Source organism: Peromyscus maniculatus, chromosome 8 (assembly GCF_049852395.1).
Source record: "Peromyscus maniculatus bairdii isolate BWxNUB_F1_BW_parent chromosome 8, HU_Pman_BW_mat_3.1, whole genome shotgun sequence".
NCBI classification, from domain to species: domain Eukaryota; kingdom Metazoa; phylum Chordata; class Mammalia; order Rodentia; family Cricetidae; genus Peromyscus; species Peromyscus maniculatus.
In genome coordinates, this window is record NC_134859.1 from 15,843,694 (window position 1) to 15,855,789 (window position 12,096).

The 12,096-nt window shown below is 50.5% G+C and overlaps 1 protein-coding gene across 1 annotated transcript in view; it reads right to left on the reverse strand.

Annotated features, from left to right (window-relative positions):
* The window catches only part of Sh3pxd2b (SH3 and PX domains 2B), an 89,698-nt gene that overhangs the window by 49,135 nt on the left and 28,467 nt on the right, over positions 1–12,096 (reverse strand). The window contains exon 3 of the mRNA XM_006978873.3: positions 2,630–2,705. Coding sequence (XP_006978935.2) covers positions 2,630–2,705 — 76 coding nt within the window. The remainder of the gene's footprint in view (positions 1–2,629; positions 2,706–12,096) is intronic.

Below are 12,096 nucleotides of genomic sequence, written 5' to 3' on the forward strand. Positions count from 1 at the left end.
GGGCCAGAGGTCCTGGGACCCCTGGGGGTCCCAAGCTGGAAATGGGCAGAGGACAAAGGGGCTAGGCCCTGAGAGCAGCATTTGCGTGAATTCTTGCTAGAAAAGAATTACGTAACCACAAAGGCTTTTAAGGGCTGGGGAGAGGGTCGGGCTCAAGTTCTCTGCCTTGGGAAGTTTCCCAGAGTCGACTTTTGCCTTTCATCCAGAAGAAAGCTACGACTCACTGCTCCCCTCTTTCTTGAAGAAAGTCTGGCTTTTAGAGCCTGGCTGAACTTGAACATTCTTGGTCATCCCAGGATGATGCCAACATACAGAACCAAGAACCCCCAGAGGGAGCCCCCCCCCCCCCCCCCGACTCTCCCCTGCTGCCTCTGCTGAGAGCCTATTCTGAGCCAGGAATTAAACCTGGCGAAGCAGATTCCCTGTCTTATTTAACAGATGTGGAAACAGAGGTGCAGGGGAAGGGGGAGGCTGGGGGTAGTGATTAAAGTCACGGGGCTGCAGAGGGCTGATTCCAAAGCACGTGCTTTACATCCCTGAGTTTTGGCTACTGCAGCTGGCACATGGGTTCCCTCCAGTGGGGGGAAAATTCCAGTGTGGTTGATGCTATCCCAGTGGAGGGATTAGAAATGTTAGGTTTCTGTTTTTTTTTTTTTTTTTTTTTTTTTTGTAAAGGATTCTCCTAGCAAACACAGCTAGCCCAATGTTCAACCCAGCCAGGCTGATAGTGTCTGAGAACCTGCGGACTGTCTGACAGGGACCCAAGAATGGAGGAAGATGATAAGCTCTCCAAACCATGCATATCTGAGACTAGGGTGACGGTGAGTGTGCCCATCATCCCTGGGAGCAATGGCCCTCAGTGACCTGCCAGACATTTACACCATCCTCACGGGCACCAGCATTATAGCACCATTCCCATCTCCAATTGGCAAGAGAGGAAGTCACACCTGCTCTTGACTCATTTACCAAGGCTAGGGGTGTGTGTGTGCCCAGGGTGCCAAAGCTGGAAACGACTCCAGCATGAAGCCTGGAGCCAGCCACCCCTTTGCTCGCATCCCAGCTCTGCCTACCATGCACACACGTTTGTGGTTCCTCCTTTGTGACAGGGGTGTGGCGCTGACTCCCTGTGGGGAATGAACTGGGGTGACCGGCGGCGTAAAGCACTCAGCCCAGCGCTTGTGTCAGGTGTAAGTAGCAGCTGTTGATGCCTGGAGCAGGTTCTGTTTCCGAGTAATCCCTCTTCTTCATCTCAAGCCTGGACATTTCTCTTTGGTAGGGATGTAGGGGTGCTGGGGATGCACACAAGTACGAGCCAAGACTGCGCTGCACCCTTTGCAGCAGCTGGTGGGACACCTGGCACTCAAGGTGCGTGGTAGATTTGTATCCTGTGAGCCCCAACATGTCCTGCTGTAATCCCTAGTCTGTAGAGATGATGGGACAGTCCAAGCCTTACATTATCCTGGATCAGCCTGGAAACCACATGAAACCTTCTAAGCAGACAGCTTTCTCTGACAGGGAGGTTAGAAAGATTTGAAGTGTCAGAAGATGTCTATGTCCCATCACTGGCTCCCTATGAGGAATGCAGCTTCTAGAGGCTGGAGCGCCCCCTGGAGGGCCCCCCACTCACAGCCGTCAAGCAGACTGCAGGGAACTGATTCTAATACAATGTGAGTGAGATTGGATGGTTCTTCTCTGGCAAGTCCAGGTAGCCTAGTTAACACCTTAGCTTTGCCTTCGTTCTTCTCTGGCAAGTCCAGGTAGCCTGGTTAACACTTTAGCTTTGGCCTTGTAAGGATCACCAGGGATCTCCGCTGAGCTTGCCAAGGCTTCTGCTCCACAGAACTCTGAGACACTGTTGTATCGCTGTTAAAACTGTTGGTAACTTGTGCCGTAGGAATAGAAAACAGATCATGAACACAGTGGTTATACCAACCAGCTGCTGCCTGTGCAAACCTTCTCTGCTCCAGCTCCCACCCGAGAGCTGGGAGAAGCTGGGCATCCTAGATGGCAGGATCCCACTCAAGGTCACACAGTAAGAGGCATGTGCCCACTCTTGGCCACTCACTCTGCCCTTGGCTGAGGCCCTTGTCAGTGGAGCCGCGCGGGTTAGTTTGACATGGTTAGGCCCACGTCAATGAAACACAAACTGGAGGGACCCAGAAGAGAGAACTCAAGTGAGGAATTGCCTCCATCGGATTGGCCTGTGGGAATGCATGTGTGTGAGTGGCCTGTTCTTCATTGCTAAGTGATGTGGCTCAGCCCGCTGTGGGCGGTGCCACCTCTGGGCGGGTGGTCTCGGGCTGTAGAAGGGAGCAAGCCATGGTGAGTTAGCAAGCAGCTTCCTCCACAGTCTCAGCTTCGGTTCCTGTTTCACCTTCCTCTGATGACAGACTGTGACGGAGAAGTGTGATTGATGCAATAAACCCTTTCCTCCCATAGCTGCTTTTCCACTGTGGTGTTTATCATGGCGATAGGAAAGCAAACTAGAAGAGAAACAATGTCGTCCGTGTCCCCCCCCCCCACGCCTCCCCTCACCGGAGAGGGGATGAGCTCATGTGCTCTACTGGGGATCGGGAGCTGTTCTTCAGTGGCCAGGCTTGCCCTGTCCAAGAGCATGCACCTTACCCACCTGGAAGAAATGGAATGATCCTCTGCTTGGGATCCTTCTGTCCTCCTTCCATGGGGAACTTGTCCAGCATCTGCATCTAAACAGGGCAGGAACAAAAGCAAAGACCGTTCACAATATGGAATACACATTATCTGATATCTTAGAGGGGTATGTGAAATTTGTGATTTGACAGATTAGAAGTTCCCTCTGTGCAGCTTTCCAGAAACCTGAGGCAATGGGGATGGGGGCTGGATCTGAGGACCATGTGAGAGCAACTGTTTACATCCACAGTTTCCAAACTGTGAAAGCTCAAAGTTGCAAGGGACCATTCTTAGTTGTTGCTTTTTAAGATCCATATTTAAATTATGTGCACATGTATATGCACCACATGCATGCAGAGGCCAGAGGCCAGAAATGTCAGAGCCCCTGGAGTGGATTTACAGGCAGTTGTGAGTTATCTGATTAGGTTAGGAACCAAACTTGGGTCCTCTGCAAGCAAGGGCAGTACATGATCTTAACCACTGAGCCATCTCTCCAGGCCGCCATTCTTGGTTCCCCTGGAGAGTTTAAGCCTTGGCACTTGAAATATGAATAATAGCCTGACATCTGTGTCACAGACAGCAGGTCACTCTGCATTCTGAGAAGCAACAGGTGTGTTAAAATGCCCTTCACCTGGTTAAGCCTATGCTTATGATATCATTCTATTCCTGACCCACTCTGAAATCCCCAACCTGCTCAGCAGAGCCCAGTGCCTGGTTGTATGTTGCATGCATGAGCCAGCCATGAAGACGAGCAGTCTCTAAAAGAGTCTGGGAAATAATCTGGTGACTATGAAGTAGTGTAGGAGACACCATGAAACAGGCAGAGGGTAGAGAACGGAGTTGGGGGCAGACCATAAAAACCAGTATCTCTGTGTCTTAGTTAGGGTTTCTATTGCTGAGAAGAGACACCACCACCACGGCAACTCTTATAAGGGACAACATTTAATGGAGGTGGTGGCTTAGAGTTCAGAGGTTCAGTCCATTATCATCAAGGCAGGGAGCATGGTAGCGTACAGGCAGACATGGTGCTGGCTGCATCTTGATCAGAAGGCAACAGGAAGTGAACTGAGTGTCACACTGATTGACGCAGCTTGAGCAAAAGAGATCTCAAAGCCCGCCCCCTAGAGTGACACACTTCCTCTAACACAGCCACACTTACTTCAACAAGGCCATACCTCCTAATAGTGCCACTCCCTCTGGGGGGCATTTCCTTTCAAACAACCACACTCTGATGGCTTAAGAAAAGAAAGTGAAGCTGGCTGTGGCTTTAATCCCAGAAGCAGGTGAGGCTCAGTGAGCTTAAGGCCAACTTGGTCTACATAATGAATTCTAGGCCAGCCAGGGCTACATGGTGAGACCTTGTAAAAAATTAATTTTAGAAAAAAGGAACTAATGTGGAATGTCTGGCTTGGTACTCAAAGTCACAAGGGTCTGCCACTTAACTCTTGTGGGTTCTGATGTAACTTTAAAGGTCTTCTCTTTTGGTTCCTAATAAAGACAGCATATCACAGCACTGCACTCTAGTTAAGGCTGGGCTGGGGGAGGTTCCTGGAGGTTCCTGTCCGCAGCTGTCCGCAGCTGTGTGCCAGGTTTCTGAAGCCAGGGTCGAACTGTACTTTCCCATCCCCCTGAAATGGGCCATGTCTAGTGATCAGCGACACAGGTTACTTCAGGGTGGAGGTTTGCCTTTCTCTATTTCCCGCTCTCTTGTGATGGACTCACACTCCCCGCTGTCTGCAGGCCTGCGGGGGTGAGGTGGGTGCAGGGCCTCAGCAACCCCACCCATGGTCCAGCCCATGGCCTGGTTGCCCATGTGGGATGCAAGTCGCCCCACTGTCTGGTGGGGCTATCTGTTTTTTTGTTTTTGTTTTTGTTTTGAGACAGAGGCTCTCACTATGTGGCTCTGGCTATCCAGAAACTCACTCTGTAGACCAGGCTGGCCTCAAACTCACAGAGATCTGCTTGCCTTAGCCTCCCAAGTGCTAGGATTAAGGGCGTGTGTCTTGGCTGCCACCACCAACCATGATGCGTGGCTCAATAATATAGACGACAGCCTCTTTTTGGCAATGTTAGGGACTGAACCCGGGTCTCCCCACATGCTAAGCCAGTACTCTACCACTGAGCCAGCCCTGAGGTTACCTGGTACAGCAGCATATCCTGATCTTTCCTAATTTACAAGGAAGCCAGAGAGGAGGAAAGGAGTCCTGAGCCTGTCAAGAATGGCTGACGGGTGACAAGCGTCCCCACCTTCAGGGGGAGGATGCTTCAGGGAGATCATCACCCTGACGTCCCAGACTGTCTCTCTGATGGACAGAAATAAGTCTGGAAAAGTCCAGGAGAAGAGGCTCCGGGAGGGAGTAGGCACACAAGTTAAGGAGGAAATGTGGTCAAGGAGCAGGCAGGTGCTGCATCTTAGCAGGATTCCCTGCCCCCCAATTCTCAGAACCCTATCATGTGAACACTAGCACCCAAGGTCCTAGAGACGAAGAAACTGAGCCAGTGCCTACAGCCCAAGTGTGCCAAGGCCAGAGCCTGCAGCTCAGGGGGGGTTTGTCACTGCAAGGCTGCACCTCTGCAATGCCAGGAAGACACAGAGAGGGCAGAGGGTAGGTGTGTCGGGCTGGAGCTCCCGGCCTCTTCTGTGCTGTCCATGCCCTGGGGGAGTGGGCCAGCTTCGGTGCGGCTTGCCGGGCAGCTGCGGTATGCGGAGGCTTTGTCCATGGATTTTATTACTATGTGCAGTGCTAGGGATAGACCCAAGGGCTTTGCACATGCTATGTGAGATCCTGCGCTGTAGCCACTGCTACCCTGTGTCCTGTTAACCATGGCATTATTTGCGGCTGACCATCACTGGTCCCCACTCCGTCCTGCATGGGAAATACTCGGTCCACTGTCCTTCCCTGACTGCCAAGGCCACTCTGGGCCTCCTGGGAAAGATGGATTCATTTACGAAGAGTGCTTCTATATCAGCACAGAGCAGGCTTTCAATAAACACAGGCAGAACGGATGCTAACAGTGGGGGAGCCTGGCAAGTCCAGGTGGTACCCCAGAATACTCTGGACCTTCCAAGACATTTTATGGTGAATTTAAAACTACCCTAAAACACAGAAGTTTAATGAAAAAGAATCAATGAATTCAACAGAAAGAACTTTTTTTTCCTTCAGGAGACCACTTCAAGGGACAGTTAACTAACTCTAATGAGTAACAGTCGTGTTACTAATATAAAATAATAATAATAATGGTCACAGTGCACTGTAGTTGACAGTTAAGTCTTGACATTTAGTTTCATCTGATCTTTACAACAACCCTCTGAAACGAATGTTACAAGTTCCAAGTCACAGATGAGGAAACATGGGACCAGAGAGGGAAGTGAATTTGCCTTAAGCCACACAGCAAAGCAGCAGCATGACGTGTCCAAACACCTTTGTCTAATCACATTCTCCTGATACCACTCTTTAGCTGGCTTCAGGGTTACATTACATGGATATGGAAAACCAGCCGCAGACAAGGTAAGCCTAATACTCTGTGCACATGTGAGCAGCACATCATTCCCTTCTCAAAAGCAATTCATCAGTCTTAGCTGCAGAGGTTTTGAAATTGACACTCTTGAAATTGATACTCTTGCCTAATCTATCTATCTCCTCCTCCTCCTCCACCACCACCACCACCACCACCACCACCACCACCACCACCACCACCACCACAGAGAAGCATGTTGTCAAGAATGCACAGTAACAAGGCCACTTCTGTTCTCTTGGTGCCTTTTGAGACCCTCTCTAGATCTCCACACTGGCTAACGAGTGCCCACACTGGCTAGTGATGTCTGCATTGGCTAACAAATGTCCACACTGGTTTATACACCACTGGTCTAACCTCAGCTAAGTCCCTTTAGAGCAGATAGCTCAGGTGAAATCCTGATGCTTCCTCCACCGGCTGCATCCATCGAGCCTGTGAGGCCGTTTGGGAAATGAGGGACATTCTGTAGGGGGCTGTAAACACTACTTTGAAACTGATTTGGGAATAATTTAGTAGTTTGGGAGGCTGGTTGTTTGTTTTGTTTGATTTATTTATTTATGAATATGTATGCTCTGTCTGCATGTATGCCTGTAGAAGGTATCAAATCTCATTAGAGATGGTTGTGAGATACCAGGTGGATGCTGGGAATTGAACTCAGGACCTCTGGAAGAGCAGCCTGTGTTCTTAACTGCAGAGACATCTCTCTAGCCATGTTTTGTTTTTGTTTTTTAATTGTGTTACACATATACAATGGTGCACAGTTCTGTGGCCTTATGCACACTCACTCAGCAGACAACCATCTCCTCCATCATCTCCACAGACTTGCATCAGCCAGAGCACCAAATAGCTCTCCATCCACCCTGCCTGGTGTCACCACCTCCATCTTCTGACTCAGATGACTACTCTGGGTACCTTGCACAGGTGTAGTGAAACATCTGTCCCTTTCTCTCTGGCCATACTCTACCTGGGGCACAGTGTTCAGGTTCGATCATATTACAGCCAGTACAGGAATTGTTTTGTTTTGTTTTGTGTTTCTGTGCGACAGGGTCTCTCTGTGTGGTGACATCTGTGACTCTCCCCCAGGGGGACACACTGAACCTGGAGGACTCAGAATGCAAAGGCTGTATAACACAGTGTGTGAGGTGGACCCATGTCTGGGGCTTATCTGTAAAGGACTCAGGTGGTGCTCAAGCTGTAGGGAGGAGATGTGGCCATGAACCCTTGAACAGGACTCTGAGGGCAAGTTCACCTTTTCAGACACACCCAAAGGTAACCCTGGGTCCCAGGGAAGTAGTGGTCAGAGCCCTGCTGTTGGGGGCATGTGACTACCGCTCTGAACTTGAGTGTTGACACTTGTGAAACAGCCATGGTGCTACCTCATGCGGGCAAGGGAGGGTCTGGTGAGGTGGCATTTAAGACGGGCACCTCACAGTTCTAGGCAAGAGTAGTTGATATTAATGCACTGCTCTGCTGGGTGCTGCCCTGAGCCTTGTGGGTACTCCAGTCACTCATCCCCACAGCCTTGCTTCGATGTCCGCTCCCTCCAAGATGTTCTTATCCACTCTACATCACCAGCTCAGGCTAAGGCAGAAAGTGAAGCTCAGGGAGACTGAGTGACCTGTTCAAAGGCTGGGACCTTACCCCAGGTGTTTCTATTCCAAGCTCAGGGCTCTTTTCCAGCCCCTGCAGCCTCATATGAACAAGACACATGGCTAGATGTCAAGTCTTCATGGCAGACATGACCATAGGAGTCCAACTTTTCTAAGAAGTCAGGAAGGTGGGTCCTTATTACGGGGACATTTTTTGCTGGTGACAGTGTCCTTTCCCATGAAGTAGCCTGGGCCATGGTCCTTCTACCCTGAGTAGCAACCTCTCTTTACACTGTTTCCTCTGCTTAAAATTTTCCACCCTACCAGAGTGGACACCTACGGTTCTGGATTCCTCAATACCCTCTAGCAGCTGGTGTACCCAGGCACATTATCAAGATGTTGATCCTGTTTTTCTGTCCCTGTGCTGGCCTTGAACACCTCCTCCTATGGTCCAAGATGGTCTTAAGCCATAGGGGACATTCTTTTCCCCTAAAGTAATAGTGCCGATGTGCTGGACACAGCCTGGAGCGGTAGCTGCTGCCGTGGAACTCACCACGGGGCCCAGAAACAGTGGAGAAAGACAAGTCTTTGACACGGTGGCCCTGGGCCTAGTGGTGTCCAAAGCCAAAAGTCCTTAGATTTCTCAGCTGACATACAGGAGCCGGGAGAATCCCACCTAGCCGGGGCTCTCCTATCAGCGCCATGACAGTCTGACAAAAACCGGATGCTGGGCCAGAAAGCAGTAAGAACTGGACTGACGTCCGGCTGTCAAATTCTGAAGTCTGGAACCTCAAGAAACTGGTATCATGTCCCCCCTTTATCCTTCTGCTGATTTTAAGCAGCCTGGGTCTGTCAGTTACCCTACCAGCTGACACCTGTTCCATACTCAGCGCAGGCCTGTTCTTATAGTCTCAAGAGCTATACCTCACATACCACAAAAGCCACCCTTTAAAAGAGACCACGCAGTGGTTTTTCATGTATTTACACAGTATGCAGTCATGACCACTATCTAATTCTAGAACATATTCAGCACCCCCAAAAGATACCCAACACCTACAGCCACTGTCTGCCCATCAGCCGCTTCTCCAAGCCCCGTGGGATTGCCCCTTCGGACACAATCATCAATTTAAACTTGTAGCTGGTAGTAAAAGCAGCAACAGAGAGCAGAGTGGCTAGCAGCATGGACTTTGGTATCACGCAGCCTCAAATCCGAGAACTGTCGCACTAGCTGATGACTGGGCAAGTGAATGGACGTCTCTGAGCCTAGGCTCTTCCATCTGCGTAATCTGATAAACTGCTTGTGAGGACGAAATGAATGGACTGGGCCCATGAACAGAGCTTCAGAAATGCTGGCTGTTTTTACTGACATGTCCCCACATCACCAAGGATAGCACTCAGACACAGTGGAGTAAAGGAGCGGGCCCAAGGCCACACAGCTGGGAGTGGCTGGGCCCAGGTCTTCTGCGGTCTCTGCTTTTTCCTTTACACCAGTTCAGCGGCTCTTCCTCCACCCAGCCTCAGCCCTCCCTCCCTCCCTGAGCCAAGTCACTTCTTTAAAAATAAAAAAAAAGGCCATGTGCCAAATGGGACACAGAATCATGAAATCATCTACTGTTGGGGTATCGTGGCCCCACATGGGCTGGTCTCCTTGCCTCGTCCTTGGGGACAGCTGAGCTGAGTGGAAATGGATGGGGGGAGGCTGCTTCTAGCTTGAACCAGAGCCCCTAGAATTACATGGTTTTCCCACCCTGCAGCCACACCATCTGGGACTTCTTAAAACTGGATGAAGCCGGGCCTCTGGACAGCTTCACCACGCCAGGGATGGCCACGCGAGGCAGCCAATTCTGCTCCAGCAAACCCCCAATCATTACTACACTGAGCTGGGAAGAAAACCTGGCTTTTAAGAAATCAGTGAGATCAGGGGTCTAGTCAACACAGGATTTGGGTTGGGAAGACCTGTGGCCAGACCCAGCAAAGGAGGTCACGACAGGTGTCACAGCTGTATAGAGGGACAGATGACAGGTAATGTATTCAGCCAAGTCCATTTCATTGTCATAACAAGTACATGATGGGAGTACTTTCTTTCCCATTAAAAGCAAAGGAGAAATGGAGGAAGCAGAGGTAACACCAAGCTGAGACCTGAAAGGGGAAAGCGGAGTTTTGAACTTGGGTTTGTCTCCAGCCTTGGGCCAGGCTGGAATAGGGAATTCAAGTAACAGTCTAGCCACATGCTTCAACATTGCCAGTGGTCAGACACTTTCCCATTCGCAGGGCTCCCTCCCACCCTGGCATCCCCTAGACCAGTGTCACCTGCTCCCCACCACGGCTGACAGGCTGGGGTGGAGTCTGACCCAGGATCCTGGAGATCACCAGGTTCTCTCCCCAGGAACTCCAGGGTCCTGAGAGCAGGGAAAGATGCTGATCGAGATGAAACATGCTGACTTGAAGACAGATGCTGAGCATGTCTCAACAGACAAGCGAAGAGGCTGGTCTAGAGTGGCCAGCGAGAAAATAAAGCAGGTTGGACAGAGGGGCCCGAGGTCATTGAGACGGCCAGGAGCTGCCAGTAGACACTAGGCCCTTCCAAGGTCACAGCACTATTTGCTTTGGGTTCCAGGCAACACTCTGCTCTGCCCATGAATCCAATCCACCCCTCTCTTCATGTGTCAACCAGTGGAGTGGGCTCCGCTCTGCAGCTGTAAATAACCCTGGGAAGACAATCATGTCACTCTTGTTCCTTAGCCCCACGCCCCCTTCTTGGAGGTGCCAGGCTGGCAAGAAGCCCCTGAACACACGCCAAGGCAGAGCTCCCAAGGTAGACGCCATTGCCTGTAACAGCAGCCTAGCAATGGGCACCTGCATTATCACCCGTCTGTGTGAAAGGGCAGAGCAGCCCGGAATGCTATTGGTCGCTCTCACATGGGGGCTGTGTCACCTGCTCAGGGCACTGGATGGTGCCAGTCATCACCAGTGCCCCATGCCTCCTTTTCCTGTGTTTTCTTCTCCCGTCTGCTCATTCTAGACAGTGGTTAGTTTATTTATTACGGGGCTGGGCTCAAACTCGCAGCTTTGTGTGTGTGAAGCATGTATTCTCTCACTTAGCTGCATCCCAGCCCCACAGCAAGTTTTACGGATAGCCCCGCTGTTTATTTATATTCAGCTCATTTGCAGCAGAACAGCCGAAAATTATAACTGTGTGTGACACTGCTAGATGTGGCTGCATGCTGCTGAACACAAAGCATCACAGATGAGCTCATTATGTTTTCAATAATTAAGTGACTGGTATCTCACTCGCTTTACGAGGCGCAGCAACTCCTGGCTGTGTGTCCTGAAGGCATTAGATTTAGCTGTACTTGAGAAAGCCGTTAAGAGCCGATGGCTGTCTGCCCTCCTTTGCTATAGTGGGACAAGGCTCTGAACATTCTCTAGTCTACATGGTCAGGAACGGCTTGGGTCTATGTAGTCAACGATGCCTGCAGTTAATATTACCAGAACCCGAGATTCTCCTTCCCAACCCAGACTATGCCCTTGATACCAAGGGTGGAGCAGCCACCAAGGAAAGCCCATTGGCTGTCATAGTGATTGGCATAGAGCTAAGCCAATGAAACACAAAGTGCCTGCCAGGACATGTGGGAAGTCTTTGTTACTCTTTCCTACAGAGCGTGAGCCCAGAGTTGCTGGAGCCATTTGCAATCACGTGTGACTGAGGACGAAGCCAATACCACTGAAGAGGGGACACAGAAGGAGAAGTCAGGTCGGATGACGGAGTGAAAACCCTACAGTAAGCTGTGCCTGAAGTCTGGAAGCCTTCTCCTCCTGGGACAGTCAATCACAGGGCCAAAATACCCAAAGCAAATCTAGGTTGGTTCTGTCACTAGCAGGGCAGACACCACACATCCATCGTGGGATGGAGGCACCACACATCCATCGTGGGATGGAGGCTTGCCCTGGACCCTCACCACACAGTAGGGAGAATGCACAAAAGTTCAGAAAGCCAGGAACATCCCCTAATGTCTGTGGTGGACACTGTCTAAAGAACTTTGCCACATCATCTCCTGAAGGACCCTGACTTCTCCAGACTCCTAGGAGCTGCCTGCTTTTGGAGACAAGTCACAGGCCCAGGATTAGCATTGTTTCACGCTGGTGAAGATGACTCCTACTGAGCTGTCCTCATGTTCCCCAGCTCACTGAGAGATTGGTGGCACATGTTGATCATTTGTTCATTCATTCATTCATTCATTCATTCACTCACATCTTCACTCACTCATGTCAAACATGCATCGATCACTAAGTGAGCATGTGCTATGTACTAAGCCTTGAATAAAAACATTAAGGAAAGAAA